The sequence below is a fragment of the Pempheris klunzingeri genome, chromosome 1 (assembly GCF_042242105.1).
Source record: "Pempheris klunzingeri isolate RE-2024b chromosome 1, fPemKlu1.hap1, whole genome shotgun sequence".
In the NCBI taxonomy this organism is placed as follows: Eukaryota; Metazoa; Chordata; class Actinopteri; order Acropomatiformes; family Pempheridae; genus Pempheris; species Pempheris klunzingeri.
Genome location: NC_092012.1, coordinates 13,204,951 through 13,228,675, shown reverse-complemented (window position 1 = coordinate 13,228,675; position 23,725 = coordinate 13,204,951). Strand labels below are relative to the sequence as shown.

General features: G+C 39.9%; 1 protein-coding gene across 1 annotated transcript in view; it reads left to right on the top strand.

Moving 5' to 3' along the window:
* fam189a1 (family with sequence similarity 189 member A1) overlaps positions 1–23,725 on the top strand; it is an 87,936-nt gene that overhangs the window by 46,173 nt on the left and 18,038 nt on the right. Inside the window, exon 3 of the mRNA XM_070835079.1 lies at positions 23,272–23,382. Within this exon, the coding sequence (XP_070691180.1) occupies positions 23,272–23,382 (111 nt within the window). The remainder of the gene's footprint in view (positions 1–23,271; positions 23,383–23,725) is intronic.

The following is a 23,725-nucleotide window of genomic DNA, read 5'->3' as shown; positions in this document are numbered from 1 at the left end:
AAGTCTGACTGGATGGAATAACTTTACGTCTCACTTGATTTATTACCTCAGTCACCACTTTTGTGTTTATTGTCTTAACCCTTGTATGGTGTTCGGGTCTGTGGGACCCATTTTCATTTTTTTATCAAGGGAAAAATGATACAATTAATTATTTTTGTCAAACTCAGACTCATTGGCCTTGGCTCGCATTGATGAGTCTGAGTTTGAAAAAATTATTAATCGTATCATTTTTCTTTTGATAAAGAACATCAACACGAATGAAATCGGGTCCCACAAATCCGAACACCATACAAGGGTTAACTTTCAGTTCTCCTTCAATATTCATTTTTTAATTATGGTCTTGTTTAGAGCAAAGTAGATGATAAAGGGACGGTAAAGGGTACGCTTTAGGGTGGGATCAGACGTGGTGTCTTCGCGGAATAATTGTCACTTCTGGTTTTAAAACAGCAGCTTCTGAACAGCAGTCTACAAACCAGTGGTTGATGTCACAGTGGCTGCATCCACTTCTTATTTATAGTCTTTGCTCACTGCTCAGGGCATTTGCGCCCAAGCGGTACGGAGCCTATCCACTTGGCTATCGGGTCGCCCATTTGCAGACTATATTGCTAATCCTCAGAAGTCAGTTGGACCTCTGATGCTGAGCCTGTTGCAGCATTGGATGCATAGTGCATGAGGGCTTTTTTTTGCTAGCTATTTTTAAAGCATCCTATGAGGTTAAAAATTAGCTTCCTGTTTTCCAGGCACCCACCAGCATCAGCACATTTTAGTAAGAACCTCTCTCGCATGTTGTGCCCTTTCATTTAATAGGGAGGTTATGATTAATTTGGGAGTGTCAGAAACAAATAGATAGTATTAAGGATTTGGGAGTGCGCATAAAAAGAGAGGGACATTTATAAGCTAATTATGGAAACACTGAAAGATTGTGGATACGACTGACTGGCTGTAAAGAAATATTAGGCGTGTGTGATCAGTGCCACAGCGTGTTGAACAAATTTCTGTGTGCCTGCTTACCTTAGATCAGCTACAGAAAGAGTGTGTGTGTGAGATTAACAGCACCGTTTCAGTGATGGCAAAAGATTTCTTGGGGATAAAGGTGAGTCCAGGGCACTGCCTGCTCATAACACACATACAGAGAGACGCACACACACACACACACACACAGCTGTACACACAGCTCTTGCCCACTGCATGGTCAAAAGGGCAGCGGCTTCTTTCTTCTTTTAACAATAAAGACACACATACACACACACACACACCCATGGTCCCCACATCTCCAAATACAGAGCTAACGATGCTCACAAATCACCAAGAGCGCATACACATCATAACTGTAGACTTTCCATTACGATCACATAACTGCAGTAGTGCCAGCAGGACATCGGTGAGAGGGTTTATGGGGTGCTCTCTGTGACGGCCTGTGACCCTGACAGGCCATAAATATTACTGTAGCTGATGAAAGAGAGAAAGAGAGAGCGAGATGGCACACTTACTGATTGCTATAAGCCAATACACATCTTTATACTGGATGAATAAAGATTTATAATGAGACACCATAACAACAAAACACTCAAACCGTCACAGCCTATGAGTGCTGTTTTTATCATTCAATTAATGAAATGATTAAATGGCTGTGCATCATAGGCGGAGGCCGTGGGTCTGTCCAACCCAGTTTTGCCCTCCCAATAGTTGAGCATTTTTCATACAGACCTAAATGGACAAATTAATCCCATAATTAGGAGTGAAATTAGCCCATTAGCAGCCTCTGTTCCTGGCTCTCTGGCCAGCAGGGATTGCTTTGTGCGTGTTTTTTCTGTGCCTGCCTAAGCTATAAGTGGTCTAACTTATTGCTTTGAGCCCCTGGTTTTTGGCCCCAGACTGACAGCGGTGGACTCCTCCTTAATCCTAAATTATTTTGATGTCCTTCCCTCGTTTTCTGATTTCCATGAAAGCACACGGTCAGTTTAATGTTTTTCGTGCCTTCTAGAAATCTCATTGAAAGAAAATGTAGGACATGATGCTTGGCGTCTGAGTTAGACACAAGGTACATAAACAATTACTGGCTTGGATGTTTGTCAACATAAACAAGGGTTGTTCTCTGGTTTATACCCCCGTGCCCTCTGAGGCAAGTATTAAATCTTTAATTCATGAATAGCTAATAAGAAACAAAAGCACAATGATGAGAAAGTGTAGCTTTTAGTCTTCAGCGGTTTGGTTGTCTTTTGATCATAATGATCCCACTGTGGATTATTTATAGTGGTGTTGTTCATGGTGTGCTGTAAATATAAACGCAGAGGTGGGTGGCAACATTGTACGGCTTAATATACAGAGAAAATGAGCTTACAGCTGTATTTCTATTTCTATTATTCTACTTCTTTTTTGAGCATTAAATGCGCAGGTACTAGTACATGCTTTTTCCATCTTCAAACAAATATCTGCTCACCAAGTCTCATGTCCATACAGTAAGCTACAGAAATCAGCACCGTGTGGTTTAGAAATTGTGGCTTCTTCCATTTCATCTACGTGCTGTCTTTAATTAAAGAAAATACTAAAAATCTATGTCAGCTGTTTGCCGCTTCCTGAAACTTTTATCAGTTTGGGAGTAAAAGATGATGACGATAACATTTTAGCTCATTTTCATCAGTGGGAACATTACCCCAGATTAGTAACTGTGATTGGACACACCAGGCAATCACACTTTTAGTAGTCTTTCCAAAACCAAAAATACAAGAGTACAAATGTAAGGAATGGATTTAACACCAATCTGTGTACTGTAGTGTGAGCTGCACGTGTGGCTAAAAGAAAAGCCCTGTTTCAGATAGCACATTAATGTTGTATTTACCCACTGCGTGTAAGCTCGTCCAGGATGGTGTGTCAGAGTTTAGGCTAATATTAGCAGATCGATCCTGCTCTTAGTTGGATTTGAGGATATTTCCGTTCCACAAACCTCAGCAAAACTCATTCTCCAAGATCGTGTTACATTCATCGAGCACATAGCATTACACCACGTCATAACAGCCTTTTCTTCTGTTAAGAGTGAAACACACTGTTTGAAGACACAAACAATAAAACAGAACTGTCCAATGACGGTCACCAGCTGGAGATAAGAGGCTGCTTTTGTCTGCTTCTGTCTAAAACTAACGACCATTGTTTAAAAAAGAATGACTGTGAATTTGGAGAGGTATATCTGCCACCGAGAAAACTGTATGTATTGTTGGAGAAACCAGCAATTGCAGCGCTACATCAGGTGGGTGTGAAGATAACCATTAAAATACATGAACTGACAGAATATTTTGTCCTGATATCTGCTGTATTTGCTGTAGGTGAACCCAATTCCAGCCATCTCCAACATCTCGTGGGCTCCTAAAACACCCAGTTTGTTCTATACGCACAAACTCACACAGACTGTTTCACATATTTATTGTATGAAGCAGAAGAAAAGGATGAAAAGAAATTTTGCAGTGTATTGTTATACTAGTCAGTCCAAAGTATAACCCTGTAAGATTTTCAAATGCCACATTGACAGCATGCTATAATAATAAAATCATCCTTGATGAGAAATTCACCGCAGTCATTCGAACCACAATACCAAATGATGCTTGTGCTCCTCTTTCAGCTATTGTTAAGCAGCACAAATAGGCTCTCCTCTGCCTCCCATCACATTGGTGCCAATCTCTTTCTGCAGCAAACTGTTAGAACTGTGTGTGACATTGCAGTGATTGTGTTTGGAGCAAATCGAGGCAATAGATGCAGGGTCCACCAGTTTATATTCCACAGCTGACTAGGGCTCCGTGGTCACTTGTCAGGGACTCACGCCGTAATTGTGGTCTGCACACAATCGTGTCAGCCGTATTTCACAGCTGAGTGAGTTTATACTGCGGCATGACTATAGCAGCTACTTTACGGCGCTGGAAACCTGGCTTATAGCTGCTGAGGACTCACCCGGTACATGACAGCTGGGTGCAGGACACCAGCTTTCACAGACTTGTGACCTTTGATGTCCAGAGGAGGCACACGAATAGAGCTGGGACAGTATATTTCTCTATATGTGGATTTATAAACCATGTTATATCACCAGTCGGTGTGCTTTATCACAATTACTGTCTTCATCACAATAACCTGCAGTGGTCATCGGTGTGAGCTTCTTTCTCTCTCTTTCACATTAACTTCTGAATAAAAATGAGTGAGGCGTTAGTTCATTCAGAGCACTAAAGCCACACTCACTTTAGCTGACCAGCATCAGCTGCCGGCTAACAAGTAATATCCAAACATAATTGTGCTCGTGTTCAGAGTGGCCATTATAACCTGGCACTTCTCACCATTGCCCCGCTGATACCTTTTGTGCCAGTGCTGTTTGATGCTGCAGCTCCCTTCAACACACCAGCCTCCTCCATATGTGCAGAGGCTTTTGGTATTATTGATTTCTAACGTTTTATTATACATTTGTCACACAACTAGATGTTTTATCTGTGTGTATGCAGGAGGAATTGAGTGAGTGTCAAATCCGTTCATCCATCAATCCCTTGATCTAAGTGTCTTTGACTGAGCAACACAGTAGTGCTGTGTGATGGGCACTAAATACAGTCCTGCAAGTTATTTGTCTCCAACTCCATCTTTGTATGAAATTATCATTTGTATATTGTGGTAATTTTGGCAAAGGTAACTATACTATAACAGCACATTCCTATAAAGCACAGTTAAAATAGTTATGGCAGTCCTGGGATTGTTTTTTTCTTTTGCTGAGAAGGTGAAACAGGGAGCTGGAGAACGGAGAGTTGCTGTGTTTGCAGTGTTGATTGAAGTGTGTGCTCCTAAATGTGTCCCTTCCTGTCTGCATGACTTGTTCTGATTGTATGGATGGCTGCGTCAGTGTTTGAGAGCACCAGAGTACATTATGCTGCTGTTCGAGCAGGCCAGAAATAAAGGAACATAGTAAAGGCAGCATACTATGATTAGCAGCATCGATCATAACTGCCTCTTGATCGTTGACAGGAGAAAATGAGAGCTGCAAGGCCTGCGTGTGGATAAATATTAGAGCTGAAGTTTGTTTTTATCTGCCATGAATTGATTGTTCATGATGAATAAAGAGGAGCTCCCGTGAGACTGGTATGAATAAAGTAGTCCAGCAAGCCTACAAACAACCCTGAAACCATTGATTCCTTTGGCAAGTTAAGGTGTACAGCGATATCAAAGCAACTCATAAAACATCCCCTGAAATGAGAAATGCAATGTATGTAATTATAATGTTGCTGTAAGTACTTCTTGCTTATGTCCTGTTAAGCACAAATAGTCCCCATTCCTTGATTTAAAACATACACAAGCAGATATTTTCTTCATGTCACATTTGTATTTAATGGTGTATAAATGCCGCCTGCCGTTCTGTGAAATTAGGGAGCTGTGAGGACACTTTGTTGTCGCTCCAGACTCTACTGTAAGTGCACATGAACACCCACAAATGCCCAACAGACATACAGTGCAGCCAGGGACATAAAACCAGCATTTAAACACACATCCGATGATTCACACATGCATTCACATATATACAGACACATGAAGAATTCAGGCGTACAAACACATACTGTTTCAGATATGCCTCTGTGTTTGCATTTGTCTATGTGTCTGTGTGTGTGCGTGTGTGTGTGTGTCTTTTGTCTCCCTCTTCCTTAGAGGACTGTTATTCTCTGACTTGACCCAGATGGAGAGGCTTTTGTGGGAGATGTAGCCTACTGCCAACTGAGATGGGTCCCGCAGGACCACCTGTCAGGAGCTGCTAAAGGAAAACAGAGAGACAGGATGCGTGTGTATCAGACAGACAGACAGACAGTGAAATGAAAACAAAAGTGCATATGTGTGCCAATGTGTGAGCTGAGTGAAATGTGGTGCTTTGGGTGAGAAGGCCGTATACAAAGAGCAAATCTGCAGGAAACATTGCACTATTTTGAACAGAGGGAGAGCACTCAAAAATAGCTTTGGGAGGGGATTACTCCCATTCAAATGTTCTGTGTAGGATTGTGTAATATTTTATTTTTTTTTGGTAAGTTATTCATTTCTGTTTCTTTTAAGTTATTTCACAGAACTGGCAGGGGACCAGGAGGAGGAGAAGCCCTGAAATGAGAGCTAACCTGATGTGCTATATTATGAAATTTTATCTTTTGTACTCATGGGGATGTGCAAATAAAAAAGGAAAGCTCAATCGGTGAAAGCTTTAATAAGCGCTCATTGGTTTTGCAGCTGTGGATTGAAGCCTGCTTCTCTTGTTCGAGGTGCGCAGATTAACTGAACAGATACGGATACATATAAGTGACAAAGGAGCTATCCCTGGCCAGATTCCCATCCAAATGTAATGCAAATCTTAACCACATTTTCAGAAAATTGGCATATTAAAATGCTAATTTATTCGCCTCTCCATTCACTACTTTTATGCGAATATGAGGACTTGGTTCATATAGTTAGGCAGTAGGTGGTGCTAATTTCCAATTGAGTGCCAGTTATCCATTGTAGAAGAAGTAGTTGCAACAAGATGACATAATTAAAAGAGCACCATTCAAATCACAAAAAGGGTAAATCAACATAGAAAACATAATGGAGGTATGGCATTTATGTTTGTTTTTTTGTATTACAGCCTCCTCGTCGCTCCACACACATCTGATTTTACTTTACTCTTCATTGCTCCTTGGAAACAATGGAATTGTCAAATTTTCACCCAATAATTGCACCATTTTCAAGTTATTTCAGAGTAAAATGAATATAAGATGTGAGACACTTTGCTCTGGTGCGTAGGCTGTCTTTCACAACATGAAATCCAAATAAACTAAAATGAGTCCAATCTGAGTTCTCATGATACTTGTGATATACAGCGTTATTGTTATTGAAGGGAAAAAATAAGAGTCTTGACATCGATTAAGCAGTCACATGCTAGATCGTATGTTGCCAATGCTTTGCTCAGTAGTGAAAATTGACCAACCCCAGCGTCACAACTTCTGCTTCAGTTGTGTGACGGGCTCCTTTTGAACCGTGATAAATCTGACGTCTGACAAAGGGTGTAACTCTATGTCTTACCTGTCTATCTGAACCTCTCCTCTTCACCTCTCCAGTAGCTCTTATGGTGTCTCATCTGTCTGTCGCACTCCTCCTCTCCTCGGCTCTCCCCCCCGTGATCTCCCCTCGCCTCTCCTGTCCTGGTCATAAAAAAAACAATGAAATCCGCGAATGCTGACCAAAATCTAACCAAGCCCTTTATTTGTTGATGTTGATTCGGTCGGAAACATCTTATTTATCAATTTATTTTCTACTTATCCAAGTATCTAACCACACCAACCAATGTCAAATGAGACAAAAGCAAACCATTAATGCACCTTTCCATCCTAAAGGTGCTTTATAGTCATCAGTGCTCACTATTCCATATGATCTGACGGTCACACCACACAGCAACACTATTGGATTGAGCAGCAGATGTACATCAATCTTTACTTACTGCAGTGTAATCTGTGCTCTCTCGATCTGATAACATCTATCTTCACGGCTTCATCCCCTCCTGTATTGTGCTCTTTTTGCTCTTTCTCTCTCTCTCTCTCTCTCTTTCGTATCGTATCTGTTGGTCTTTGTCTTCTCTGTATCTTTCCACTCCACATCACTCCTTTGTTATCTGCTGGTGACTCTGCCCTTTCATGTCATGTAAGCCCTGTAACCGGTGCGCCCTCTCTCGCTCTCTCTCCACTTGCTTTTTTGATTAACAGTATCATATTATTTTGGAGGACTTTATGCATGATCAGAATGACAGATGAACGGATCAAAAGCTTTTTTTTATTTTTGAGATCCAGTGATATTCATTAAACATTTGGGGCTGGAGCCTTAAACGCCTAGGCCCAGCGATGCCACTGGTTGGCGTTCGAGTCACATGCTCTGTATCCATTATGGTTAATTTGCATGCATTTTGCTTACCAACTTTTCCACCTAAACTTAATTAAATGTTTTTAGTTTTCTAAAATTTTGCAAATTCAAGATGTGCATACAAACACCTCCTCTCTGTCTCTCTCTCTCCCCATTTTGGCCTGTAAGACTCACTTGGGTGGGTCGCATACAAATATTGTTTTTATGCACTTTTAATGAGCTGGAGCTGGAGTCCACTAGTTTGCATAGAAAACAGTTGACTGATAAATAACCAACAAATATCAAACACCTTCACATCCAGTGGGCACAGACCAATGTTTGGGATTCAGTTGCAGGCAGCAGTAAGTCTAACCCACTTTCTATGTAGCTCTGTTTGTGTCTTCACCAACCACATTTACAGCTGTTTGGTGCTGGGCAGTTAGCTTACAGTGGGCTTACTGGAGTTTTTGTAGGAAACAGCAGGCTCAACCACACAATAAATGTCCCGGCCATAAAAATACAACAATGAGCTCGGGATAGAGCCGTTCCATACAGCTGCAGGCTTAAATGATTGCTCTCTATAATTTGTGCACTATGAGCATCCCCTTTAAATTATACAGTCTGAAATCAGTGTTATTATGAAACGCATTCAGGTTTAAACTAAGTGATGGAATGATTGAAATTGATTGAAATCATAAATACAATCACAAATACATTTCATTCTATATCTGTTACTGTAAACCCACTCTAATTTTGTCTCAAGTTGACACACTGTCACTGTGTTATAGAGCAACACCAACCTGTCATGTTTTTGTAGTTATTTTGTAAATTATTCAAATGAAATGACAGAAGCATACTTCTCGATAAAACATTTTCACCCCGTAGGCACATATTGTTTATTGAAATTACTCGCCCTCATTTTCAGTATCTATTCACATGAAAACTCAGATATTTCAATTATAGCCAAAGAGGAAACTGAAAGACAGCATATTTTAATCTAATCAGCATCACTGTGGAAAAAGCTCACACTCCCTCCAGCCAGCAAATCAATGTTTCTGGGCATTTCCATGTATCTTTATTGTCACATTTTAAATGGTTTAGGGAAAATAGAAATATAAGAACGATTTATACCATGAGATAGTAGCTCTGCTGTGATGGGGCCGCAGGCACAGGGGCAAAAGCAGAGACCGAGGCTTTGGGTTTGTTTTGATAAATTTTCTTTGGTCTTCAGCCAAGAAGAAATATTTTCCCGTTGCCAAGCAACATCCTTTTGCATCTTTCCAGCATCCTTTGTTAAATTTCAAAATTCATTTTGGCTCAGAGTGGATGCTTATCAGAATGTGTTCAAGTTTATCTAAATATAAATGTGTTTCCAGTAACAAAAATGTTTGAGACTCATACATTCATCAGTTGTCATGACAGAAACCAGAAAATCTAAATTCAAATGCAATCTTTTTCTTTTTTATTATTTTATTTTTAGGGATTCTTTTTGGAGTTTTGTGGCCTTTAGAGAGAAGGGCACAAGACATGCAATAAAGGTTGTTGGCTGGAATCAAACCCATGACATTGTGGCCGCATGGCATTCGGCACTGGCCGTAACCATTCGGCCAGACGCGCTTCAGATGCAAATGTTGTCAGCAGACAAATGATACATTAAGGCTGTTTCCTTGTTTCAGTGACAGCTGTTTAGTAAGTACCATTGCCAGGAAGGTAGTTAATTAAGTGTCAAAAAATTCAAGGACACCTTGCACAAGTAGTCAGGTACTATCACTAGTCTGTGATTATACGGTCTTGTAGGGTATTTTGCCACCCAATCGCAATGCCGGATCAGCAGTAAATGTATAATTAACCATAAACAGCAGCTGTTAATGTGAGCTGTGTTAACCTGGAGCACAGAGATGAAGTGTCTTGCTCAGGGACACTTAAGCAGGGTGGATGTCTGCCAGCGTGTAAGCTTCACCCCTAGTGTTCCCATTGAAGAGTGGCCTCTCTAAAGCCACCTCGCTGCCAGCCTGAATAAAGAGTGTGTGCTATTTCTTTATACACCAGGCAAGCTGAAAGAGAGAGTACAAGGATGTGTGTATGTGTGTGCTTCAGGAGTGTTTTCCCTCTGGTCACAGTTTGCCTGTCACCTCTGGTCAGTTTGCATTAGCGCCGCCACTCTCCGTCTCCCACTGCTCCTCAGATCACCTCCTCTCTTTTCTCATACTGTGTATTTGCCAAGAAATGAGAGACACAGTCAGAGCATCTTTGCACTTATAACCAACGTCACTCTCAACAGCCGAAACAAGGAAGAAGAGGGTGATTAAAGAAGCTTCTCTGGAGCAGTGATTCCCTCCCTGGGAAGCTTGCTCACATCACCCCCAGTAGTTTAACTGTAGTATGTGAAGTGTGTCAGCTAAGTGGCTCAGCCTGAGGCAACGCGGTGCTGCTGATTCTGACTCTTTGCTGCATTGTTACAATACCTCTGTAATTTCATATTTTGATCCCTGCATGTGTACTCAGAGCATGGCATTCAGATATTACTGGAATTCCTAACCTGATTTACCATTTCATTGTTTCTTCTTTGGTGTCTGAGTGTGTATATATGGTGTAGCCATTGCAATTTTTCCCCACTTTTTAAAGGTTGGTTTGAAATGGGAAACGAACCCTGGTGTGCCATCCCAGTCTTATTGTAACCATGATGACGAAAGCCCTCCAACCTTCACAAAGTAGTAATCTTGACCCAAACTAGGATGTTTCCTTAAATTTAACCAAGTCAGTTTTGTGCCTAAACCTAACCAAACCTTAACCATACCATTGTCACGTCATCCACAGATTTTTCCAACAGAAAACACCAGAAAACTCTTCTATGTGTCATTCTAGAGGGAAGGTACAATGTATTTAGAGATGCATGCTAAATCATCATGCTATTCAAGAAGTCATACCTGGTTTGTACAGATGTACAGTGAACACTTCTGTTAAACAGCTCATGTCACGTCTCTCTCTTTCTTTGCCATTTCTTCAGTTTTTTTGTCAATGGTATCATTAAGTACCAATTTAAGTGCATATTTTCCCTTTGCACGTCTTATTTATTCACTTTCACTTGCTGAGGATGTACAGTTTTAGCATTTTTACTATGCACATATGAGATTTTACATCCCTATTTATACTATACAGTGTCTTTACTGAGACTAACATTGAGACTATCCACTCCAGGCTACCTCACCACATGTCCTAGTAGTAAGACTATTGCAATTCTTGCAGATTTGTGGGTGTGGGTGTCACTGCAGGGAGGCGCTGGATGGTGCAACTTCAAACAAATCCCTAAACCCTCTTCACTTTCCTGTGAATCCTCTGCAGACACACAAGAACAACTTCTTTTCTTTCCTAAAAAGCCTGAGCATACAGAGATGTGTAAATGATGACTGCAAATGACAAAAAAAAAACTGTGCTTTATATCCGGTGGTTGTCACCTAAACGACAGATATTGGGTTATTATTCATGCCCAATGATTGTAACTAATTTACAAACTGAATTACCATATAATCACACTGATCGACTAATGTGATTGAATTTTTTAAGTCTTTTTCAAAAAGCCTCCTCTATGGACTCTTTCTCATGTGCACACAAATATTTCTTGACTTAAATAAATTCGGTAGAAATCCACAAATTTGCAAGTTTGATCAAAAACATATTTTCCAACAAGATGGCTTCTTCTGTTTCAGGGAGAGAATCAGCATAGATTTGAGGGTATCAATCACTGTGATCACATAGTGTTACATGTAAACAGCAAATCTACTGTACTGTATCTACTGTACTGTACACCTCTACCTTAACTTAACCTTATGAATAAAATGATGCAGTTTACTCCACACTGGGAAAAATACTGACGATCCACGCTGCTGTTTCCCACATAGACTAAAAGATGTCTCCCTTAAGGCCATTTGGGAAGCTTTATGAATCCCGCTGTCTCCTATTTTGTTCTTATCCCCCTCCCTTGCATTAAATCACATTGTGTCTCTCTGCAAATGAAAGCACACACCAACCAGTAACCATCTTTGACTCCTCATTTCAATCTTCCCCATGCTTTTATTATGTGTGAGATGACAGGAAGTGACAGGTAAGGGATCCGACAAAGGGATGAGCAGGGTGTGAGAGGAAGCCGGGCAGAGTGTGAAAGAGCATGGTTGGCTGGGTGAACAGGAACCTTTCGACTCGAGATAATGCCTGATGAATGATGTCCTCCCCTCAGGCCCAGAGAAGCAGGAAGTGTGGCTCCCTATTAATTAGAATATGAATTAGATAGAGCCCCTTATCTGATGGCTCATAGCAGCGAGGGCAGCATGATCCAGGCAGCGGCGGCATCAGAGGTGTTTCGGCAAATAGTCACAGCTCAGGTCATATTGCTCTCTTTCAGTCATTATAACCACTGTAGTTGTTGGATGTCCTTCAGTAGCTCTGTTTATTGGTTCATTATACTTTTTAAATCATACAAATATAGATTAATTTTTTGTGGGGAAATACACATAAGCACAACAGAAAAAATATTGCCTAAGACCTCAATATAAATAGCTCATGGCGATACTAGACTGTTTTCCCACAAATGACAAAATGGAGTATTTGAATTTAACTGGAAAATGTTCTCAGCCTTGAATAAATATTTGTCAACACAGTAAAGTATCTTTGTATGTAAAATGCTGAAAGATTTGAAGTGGCACAAGAAATGCCACTGATGGAGAGTAATTGGCTAATGTAATGGGAATGTCATTGGTTTTGCCCGTATTTATTCATAGTATTGGACAAATTAACATTTTGACCTGGTGATGGCTCTAGAGGAAACGCTGAAGGATGTCTGCAGTTGTTACAGTTCATCCTGAGGGGTACATGAATGTTTGTACCAAATCTTAGTGCAATCCATCAAATTATGGTGGAAAAACCATAAATATCAACCTGCTGGTGGTGCGACAGGAGAAGTCACAAGATGACTAAAGTCAGTATGATCATCTGGGGACCATGAACATCTACAAGTTATTGAGATATTTCAGGCTGGAACTCTGGAGGTCTGAAATTTGACCAACGTACAGTGCCAAAGAGCCATTGTTTTCTATGGCAAAAAAATGAGATATACATAAAAAGGTAGAAAGGGTCATCCACCAATCAGAAGATCAGTGGTTCGATGTAGAAGTGTGCTTGGGTGTGTGAATGGTTAGTTTCCTCCTGATGGCAATGCTTCCTCCCATCACGGAGTGTGTTTAAGTGCTTTGTATTTGTCCCTTTTAAACAAAGATGTGACAATTTGTTTACACTCACATACCCATTTTTTATTTCATCATTATTATTCACTTATGAAGTGCCAAAACAAGCAGCATCTTTTAGAGAGTTCCTGCTGTGCCCACTTCTTGTGTGGTATGAGAATGTGCTGAGCCCAGGTTCATCGTGGTCCTGCCTCATTACAGTCCCCACAGGGGGTGGGGGGCCAAGGAGCCAGAGCCTCCTTGTTTTAGCTCTTTGGAGGTCAGTGGTTGATTAAAATGTTGAGAAGTGGAGGTTAATCAGCTGCTGACCCTCACGGTGATACTGTCTTTCATGGTGTGTTTTAATCAATAAGGGTGAGCACTGGCACAGAGATGAACTCCTCTTCCTCCTTATACAGAGCACCCCAACTTCCCCTGCACACCAAAGACCTGCCTGTCTGTTCTCTTTATGTGGCTGTTTAGAGGTACGTGAATTGTGGGTAGTAATTTATGTTACAGCCTAGTAATAACATGATAATAGTAGAGTACTAGTTTGATAATAGAGGTGAAAATTTTGTAATACCAAATGATTACCAAATTAATAACTAGTGACAATATTTTAGGCTGTCACATCATACCTTCAAAATAAAATGAAAGTTCTTGGGCAGTAAAAGTTGATAATTAGCATATTATAACACTGAAATTCATCCTCTTATGCTCCAAACATTCCCTTATGCTTCAAAGTAATTCTGTACAAATTATATGTTTATTGTTGTGACTTTTTACCTGAGAACACTACCTCTTTCTCCTGCATTAATTTCATACAACTGAAAACCAATGGCCGGAGAAACATATGTGGTAATTGTGAATTTAATAACCATGATTCAAGCATCGGTGTCAAGGCTATTTTACTATACGCCGACACCACTGAGTACTGGTACTTTATAAAATTGTCCACTGCATCTTCATTGAAGCACTTGCATCATTTGAAGGTCAGATTGTTCAAAAAAGCAAGCTGAAAAATGTGAACAATGTATGCTACTCTCTGATGTAAAAAAATGGTAAACATGTCTCGGTAAAAGACTCTTTTATTAAAAGGTAAAGCCAACATTTATATGAGAGTTAGGAAATCCTTTATCACAGTATGTGTTATTTTACATCTGGATGATTTTTCATCCGAGCAATTGTTAATGAAAGAAATGTGTAATATTTCAAAGAAATACCTGATATATGGAGGTACTAGGAGCTAAGTTATGTAAGATAAACAATGGTGACTATCCCAATAAAAGTGCATGTTCATTAAACAAAGGCATTTCTTTGAAGTTTGAAGCTCCTTTTGAACTTTGAAATATGTACCAGGCATCAGCAGAATCAATGTGTTTAGTTCAAAATAGTGAGATGTCAAATAGAAACAGCCCGGATTCATGGTTATTATCCATAATCTATCACAAGTGTTTCCAAGTAACAAGTCACAGCATTAAACTTATAATTTATTATTATCTTGACAGTATTATCTTGAAACAAAAGCAATGTTTGGAACATAAAGGAGGATTTCAGTTCATTTTATAACTGGTTAATTACTAATTTTGAGTAGTTTTCAATTGATTTTTAATGTATTATGCCAATAGGAGCCTGTAATATTGTGAAAACATCAACCTACAGTATATTACCTTATTACTATCAGGTTGTTACCCTATTAAAGTCACAATATAGGAGGTTTTTGGCTCCGTATTACCCTGTTACATGAATTTCTGTAGTTATACATGGTATTACTTAATTAATATCTGTATATTATCAAACTTTTACCCCACTATTATCATGTTACCATGGAGCTATAAGGTAAAATGCTGGCAAACTGTGGATGCACATAATTAAAAAGGCAGGCAAGGTTAAATTCATCAATGTACTCCAACATGTGAGATGTAGTTCAGGAGGCCTGATGTAGGTCTCACGCCTCATCTGCCAATAAAAGGTGTTGGGCAGCAACTTCCACATGACGTCTCTAACCACAGGAACTAATCCATCACATCCTGTGGAGATGCAGTCTGACATGCTGTCAACATGACTACAAATCAAAGCCTACAAAGTCAAGAGGGGAGGTTCTTTTTTTTTTTTTTTTTTTTTTTACTCTTACAGTAAACAACTAAAAAATAGATCTATCATCTGATGTTCTTTCCTGCCTTTATAGAAAAATTAGATATAGCCAGCAGGAAAATCAAAACCTCACAACGATGTGATGTCCTGTTTAAGGAAATACATCAAGCAACCATGTTGTGTACTGTTTTGTAGAGTTTATGGTCTCACTGCAAATGCATGTGTGTCCAGGTATCTCACAGTGAATGAGGGAGTAAAATGATGCATACTCCTGTGATGAAGCTATTCCCCAGCAGGATCACGGGTCTGTGGAAGTCATTACGTCTGGGTTAGTGTGATGTCCCCTGGGTTCTGCTGCTGAGAGTTAATATCAACACCTCCACTGTTTATTTGGACCCTCACTGAACTCGGGGTCGCCCAACTCTGATCGCTTCTACTCCTGATGATATGGTCTTAACACACTCCCCCATACGCACACATGCATACATAAATACACATCAGGGCCCTCGGTGGGAGGAGGGAGCAGACGGGCAGAAAGTTACCTCAGTTAGCAGTAGGAACCAATGAGAACCAGCTGTTGTAGCTCTGGGTTTTCTTTCGCTTGTGTGTTTATAAAGTCAGTAGGAGGGAGACCAGAAGAAACACATTGTTATCTTTACTGGTTGTGGCATAACCTCATCATTATGTGCATTTTCATTTATTTTACATTACTTTAAGTAGCAGAACAATTTACTAGATCTTGAAGTTCCTAATTCCAACATATGACTCTACTCCGTAGTGTCATGTTAATCAATAACCAGTAATTATCTCTTGCTGTCCTTGAAGTGTCTTTTGTTCAGAGATGTCTCTGAGCTCTGCAGAGGCCCGAGGATTGATATACAGTGTCAGAGGGAAACTGAATCCGAAGGTTTGTGATCTGCTGAGCACAAGCGAAAAAACATTACATTGCTTCCGACTCTCGTTGCTCAGGGGTAATTGAAAATAAACAGCCTTGTGTCGCAGTGCTGCTGCAGACTAAATAGTAATTTGTACTGCAGTCAAAGGGTGTTTCAAATTCTCCTTTTATACAATTCTGCCCAATCTTTAGTTACTTAGAGGAAATTACAAAGTGTTAAAAACCCAGCTGTACATCATGATGTCTTTTCAAAGAGGCTTATTTGAATGTTGACGTACAGTGCGGTCAGCGTTTACTACCTGGGGGCTCTACAGTGTGAGCCCAGATCTCGTTGTCACACCACATTAGTATTATCTACTGCTGTGTAACTCAGCCACACCAGGTCTGCCTGGTCTTGGAGGAGTGGAGCCAAATAGGGCTGCAACTAATGATCATTTTTATTACTGATAAATCTCAATTCTCAATTTTCTGGGGTTTGTCTATTCATAGGTGAATATGCTCCTTTAAAGTTACACAGGTTTATTTATATATCATGTAGAGACAAGCTGAGGAAAGTGCTGCTGTGGGTATCTCATTTATAACTGTAGACATAACAAATTATGTAGATAAGATAAGATATTCCTTTATTAGTCCCACGGCGGGGAAAATTTACAGAAAGAAATTGATTAATATTTGAATTATTAATCAGTGATTTGCAGGCATACGCAGACTTTCAATTAAAGAAGCACGGTAAACAGACCGCATTATAGTTTGATTTCTTACATCGTTATGCTATTTTTAATTAAAAAGCAGAACAATGTATGAGATTTTTAATTAATAAGTGCCATTTTCTTTTAAAACAAAGAACTTGTGCATAAAAGGTGCACAAAAATTACCCAAAATTACCCAGGATTCCAAAGGGATAAAATGTGATAAATCTAAATCCAAAACCCAAACATGTTTTACAAAGATATCAAACATGGAAAAGCAGCAAATCCTCAGTTCCAGCTTCTATTATTTCTGCTCAAAAAAGGATCAGTTATGAAAATTGTTGATCAGTTTTCTATTGATGGACTAATGAAGTTGTCGGTTCAACACCTTTCTTTCAGTAAGTTAACGAGGCACTTATTCCACATGATGAAAAATTGGCTTCACACATCAGCATTAAAAAGAACATAGAGAATTAATAAGGACAAGCATCAGGAACACAGAATCACCAAACAACATAACCTTGAATCACAAGTTTGGCTCTTAGAGGTGAGATCTGTGCTACGTTTTTACAAAGTTCACAGACAGATTTCCTTTGGTTGTCACGCATGCTAAAAATGCACCACATGTACTCCCGAGGCTGTGAGCTCTGAGAGAAATAGATGTAATAAACAGATGCATAGCATGCTGCGATTTGCACTTTTGATGCATCTTTGATAAGATTTTATAGTGTTAGGATTTCATCATCAGCTCCTCCATGAAGCAAAAGCATATAATCTGCGGCAGTAATCGAGGCCGGCCAAAGCCTTTATGAGGCTCCTTTATGCCGCCCTTACACAGAATGTTCTCCACTATATATACATGAGGTACACAAGTTGGATTATCTAATAATATATGCAAGTATACAATATATGTCTGCTTAAGTTCATACTGGCAATAATAATATGACGTTGATGATGATGAATCTGATAATGATGATGATAATTTTTAGGCTAATGATACAATGCTATTGTCAATGCTTGATCTCGATCATTCACACACCTACTGTCTAACGCAGCCATTATCAGTATCATCTGTGTTGCCTTGCTTACATCATACCAATGTCAGCCTGGCATGTTTTTACCCCTCTATGACTTTTAATCTTCAAAGGTATCAAAGTCACAAGAGTGGTCTGGTGCTAATGACCACTTTAATATTCAGAGCGATACAGCACTAAGTGGCATACTGAACGTGTGCAAAATCACCGAACAAAATAAAAGAAGTCTTACCTTAGATTAAAGTTAGAACTAAATTAGATAAATTAACTAAGTGAACAGTACACAGACTCAGTCTGTTTCCCAGCAGTTTGCAGTGAGAATAACAATGAAAGTGTAAACCAGCTCTTTGCAACTGGACTTCAGGGCTGAAAACATCGTTCAGTAGTTTCCGATGTCGCTCGTTCTTCTCCTTAAAGTTCCTCCCTGTACTCTGCTAACATTATTTCAAAAAGCTTAAATATCTCTTCAGCTCTCATTAACATGAAATGGGTCTTAGGTGAAATATCCCAGAAGCTTGCACATAGTCTTATACTTCAGGCTCTGGTGGTTGTATCTTATGTATTGATGAGTATATTCTTTTAGATATTTTCACCTTCCGCCTTGCAAACTGTTCACTCACTGAGGGGGCCTCTGCCACTGCATTACGCATGTCACATGTCACATGTCACATGTCACATGCGCTTTCCACATGCGTCAGATTTGTACCACATATGCCTCCATCTTCAGCGTTTGAAAACTTGAACCGCTAGAGGTGCACGTTGGCTAATCTGCACATATACACGAAATGTGTATAATGTCTTGTTATAACCTTGTTATAATAACAAGCTTCAGGCCATATATGCCTAATTAGATATTCATTCATTTCCACCTAAAATAATGCTGAAATTGTCTTTTCATAAATGAGCCCTCATTTTCCTCTGTTTTGATATCTATTAAACATCTTTGTATTTCTTATTAGTCGTATAATGAAAGCCTTTTAGTGTTTGCTGTTGCATCAGTCCAGTCCCCCTTCTGAGATGCTTATCTTATCTCTGACTCGTGCCTCTTCAAATAAACAGGGGTGATGAATGAGTTTGGTTCTTTGTTGTTGTTGGCTGCAACACAGACAGATGGGGAAAGCTTTAGAACAGAAACATGAGATGTGTTTGAATTCCAGACATGCAGCCATCTATTTTTGTCTGAGACTTGTGATGTGTTTTGTTTAGACAAGTGGATTAAAAGTGAAAAGCTGATGTTTAGAGGTTGCGTTAATTGTTGAATTGACACTGTTTTAGAGAAATTTTTCAAAATCTATTGAAACTCCACGCTCCTTTAAGGACTGCCAGTTAGATTAGAAGGTTGGTAAAATGCTCATATTTGTCCGTTAAGTGTAAGGCCACAGCTAGCAGCTCACTAATTGAACCATTATGTTTTGTTTAATCAAAAATACAGATGTAAAAGCAGGAAAATGTGTCACGCCACCTGTGTGTTTGTGCGCATGCATATGTCTCCTCATGCATAATAACAAGCAAAACAGGGACCCACTCATGAAAAGTACTGCTCCAGAGCATTACTAGTGGTTGCAAACTCTACAGGGTGCCTGTAAAGGTCCCATATTCTGCTAATTTTCAGGTTCATACTTGTGTTTGGAGGTCCTACTGGAGCACGTTTACATGTTTAGTGTTCACAAAACGCATTATTTTTCTCACAGCAGGCGTGGCAGCTGCAGCTTTTATTCGTTTCACCGGGACCTGGCGTTAGTAAGGAAAAAACAATGGCGGATAGCAAGGTGGATTCAGGAGGTTTTCAGTGGACGGGGACAGTCAGTCTGCTTATGTTTTCACACACATTTACTGAAAGATGGAGCAGGAGAAACAGAGAGAGGGTGGTCTTTTCTCTAGGCACACCGGGAACATATATTTATGTTGAAAAGGTATTAAAGTGCATTTTGCATAATATGGGACCTTTTAAGATAAAGTCTCTTTCATGCATCTTACATAACTGCAACTCTCACCAGTCTGATTCTTTACAACAAACATGGTCCGTCCAAAACGACATCCATCTCCTCTGCACTTTGACGAGCTACTGCGGCCAGATGAAGGATAGGAAGAGGCAAAGCTAAGGCCAAATGATTCTCACCTCAGCAACAGTTACAGAGAATTACAGTGACACACCCGAACCTTGGGCCTTATATTAATCTATGTGTAATCTATGAGAGTGTGTCGTGGAGATGAATGGTGATTGTATTGTGGTGTGTTGTCCTCCGCAGTGGGCGCTAAACGATGTGATGATGACATGCAGCGTAAATCTGCCTCGGCTGTTAAGGCGACAGAGCAGCGTGTGCACGTAGCTTTTTGTGTTTGTGTGTTTTCCTCTTTGACATGCAGAGGGCATCGCAGCAGTAATTAATGACTAGCTGCTAAATGGTGCTATGTGATCCTACTTGGTAATGAGAAGGCGTTGGTGTGGGGCCAGGCGTGACAATCAGCTCAGCAGACAGAAAGCATGGGGGACACACAGGTGACACTGTCTCACAGGCTTGGAGAGGACTGTTTGGATACAGAAAAAACAACAATTTTGCCAGTGCGTCTGTCTGAATCAGCAGGGTAGCCGTGGCACCGTCTTTGTTGTTTTATGGTTGTGCGCTTTTATTGTAGCTTTAGATTACGATAAATGGTAAGTGGAGCGCCCAGCGTAGATTTATGTGTGAGCTACGCAAATGCACACAAGAACAAAAACAAGTATCGTTTTAAAGCAGCATGATATTATGGCAGAGCACTCCAGCAGTCACTGGTGCTTTTATAAAGAGAAATTGTTTTCTCCTCAATTGGGATTGTAGCTCGTTATTGTTTGAGACGCAGCATTGTGTCTGACCAGCTCAGCTGGCAACATCACGAACCCTGAGAACTTTCATCAATGTGATGGTTATGGTCATGGCACCATTTGAGTTAAACGCTCCTGCACTTCCAAGTTAGCTAATGAAGAAGCTTTTCTGCTTGTTCACTTCTGCAGAACAGCATTCTGAAAATACTGACTATTATTGTTACACGTGATAATCAATACTATATGAGCCGTTGCAGATGTTACAACAGAAGTCTGCTGTCTCTGGAAAGTCTGTCTATGGAACCAGTGGTACCAGTATTCCTCTACAATACCAAACAAATGTTCACATCAAATAGCACTCATATTTGCTTGTTATATTCCTGTATAAAGAGGAGAAATAAATCCAAGTTGGCAGTAGAAGTCTAATTATTTGACATCTCAGAACTCCCTAAAGAGAAACCACAGTTAGGGAGTTTCGCTCATCAATATGAATGAATAAAAACAGTGTTCATTCATTTAAATGAGTCTCTGTTAGGTTCTACCACAGTAACATGCAGATCCCTTCTGTCTGGGTGAGAAACTTCAGTAGGATACAAGCAGACACTCCCAGACTTTATCTCAGTCATATCTGTTACTTACAGCAGCATCTAATCAGTAAAATAGAATTAATGTTACGTAAAGGTAATGAGTTACCATTTTACCCACAAGCCCCTATACGATCTTGTTTTCAAATTTGCTTGACAGAACATGACGCTGACTGTATGTAGCCAAATCTTTTTCAATGTTGAGTATCCTCAAAGCGAGAGAAAGACATACCATTTTCCTCTTTTATTACTTATCTTAAGCTCATCATCTTAATAATCATCTTATTTCACATTGACAATATCATACATAACTGTTATCCTCGCAAAATGTGGGATCTCCGAAAGAATGTTAGATAATGGGAGTTTGAACAGTGTTTGGCTGCATCGCACCAGTTCGTAATGACCCACAAGGTTGTGAGTCAGTATCAAGAAACAGTTGTGTGACTGTAAACTTTTCACAATACATTCACGTCTGCAAATCCAGTCACGGTTTACAACAAAGTAGACACAAAGAATCTTAACAACGGTGAATCCAGAATTTAACGTCTTAGTTTGATGGGGGTTAATCCAGGTTGATATGGTCACAAAGTACATACAGCAAAACTATTCTTCACACTTTCACATTTTGGGGCTTATAGCACGTAGTTACATTAGTGTTACTCTAAGTGAAACATTGAAAGCATAAAATTGAATATGTCGTTACATGGTGGGTCATAAATATATACAGTATTTAAAAATTTTATGTTGAAATTTTCTTATTTTAGGGATATTTGTTTAATTTATTTCATAATGTTGTGTATATTAAAGAATCCAGTACGCGAGCTGCAGTTTTGACTGCGGCCATTATACAAAACCGCTGCACAGCTGAGTGCTCGTCCTGGAGCCTTGATTATATTCTCATGCAGCTGATCAACCAGAGAACCAGTCAGCTGATATCACATTTAAATGAAATGCTAATTAATCCAGTCCCCACATCATCGCTACCAATGCACCATGGGACCACTGAGTCTTGTTCTGTCTGTCTCGCTGTCTGTCTTCTTTTCTTCTCCATCACTGTCTATTAATGACTGTCTGTTGTTTTTTAAAAAAAAATTGTTGTCTGCATTTTCCTTCACTCCTTTCTCTTTTCCCAATTTTCTTGCTCCTCAAGCTCTTTCATCAGCCTCTCAATCTTTCAATTTTCCGCCATGGTGAAAAGCACTTAAACTTATCGCTCCATCTGTTTATTACATGCCACCTCCAGTTCCTTCCCTTCCCCCTGGTCCCTCTCTCCTCCTCTCCATCTGCGTATGTGTGTTCTCCACAACCTTTATATCCGTCATACTCCTCCTGCCAGTGCCCTTTATGTCCTCCACCAACGCAGTTCCGGGTTACACGTTTCCAACATTTTGTAAACGCAGACTTTGAAAATATGCCTTTATTGTGACTTTTAATTAAATGAATCAATTAGGAGCTTCTGTAGCTGACTGGAATGTAGCTCTGAATGCTGTTGACTGGTTTTGCGGTTTCTTGGACAGAGAGTGTTTGTTGTCTGCTTTAAAAGTCTGTCCTTCAAGCTTGACCTGTAATTTAAAGTACCAGACATGGTTGCCATATTTCTGCAAATGGGATTGATATCCACTGGGCTGTCAGCTGTAGGAAATAAAAAGAAACATTTACCCTGAGGGAAAGGATGAGGGGATGTTTTGAGTGAAAGTACATTAGCCCTAAACTTCCAGCTCTATCAGCTTGAAGCGTAAAGACGTATTAGCTCCGTTGAGACTGGTGTTGGTGGTGTGTGTGTCTGTGTTTTATACTGACTGAGAGACATTAGCTGCTTCACGACTGTTCAGATGTCGAGGAAAAACATCCCTCTGCCATTAAGTTGTTTCTTGTGTCATTAGGTGATTAGCTTTTATGTAATTATGATTTTCTCTCCGTCAGACTCTAGGGGTGTGATGAGAAACGGGTTATTGATTTGTCTTTGGTAATCTGTTGAAATCCCTTTGATCGATGATTCTTTAGCAAAGAACACTGCTCTGGTATCACAGCTGCTTTTAAACACACATTTTGACATTATGTTGTCATTTTCCTCTCTTCCTCTGTCACAGATCACATTCTTCATGCTGCTGTCAGCCGTGTGTGTGATGCTCAACCTGGCGGGCTCCATCCTCTCCTGCCAAAACGCTCAGCTGGTCAACTCTCTGGAAGACTGTCAGCTGGTGAGACCAACTGGACCTTAACCCATGTGCTCTACAGCTTTGAGTCCCACAATCGAAACACGTGGACGAAAACATGTCCATGTCATAAGTCATTGAATTTGTCACTTTTCCTATATACCTACCTCCTGAAATGGTGCACTGCAGATGGCCTATATATATATATATATATATATATATACACACATATACTTATACAGTATGTATATATATATTCTAGAATCAATTGTCTGAATCTGATTTATGCAGCTTTCATAAAAAAAAGACACCTCTTCTTCTCACTTATAACTCCACCAGAGCGCAAAGACATGACACTATGATATTAATAGAATCAGGACTGATTCAA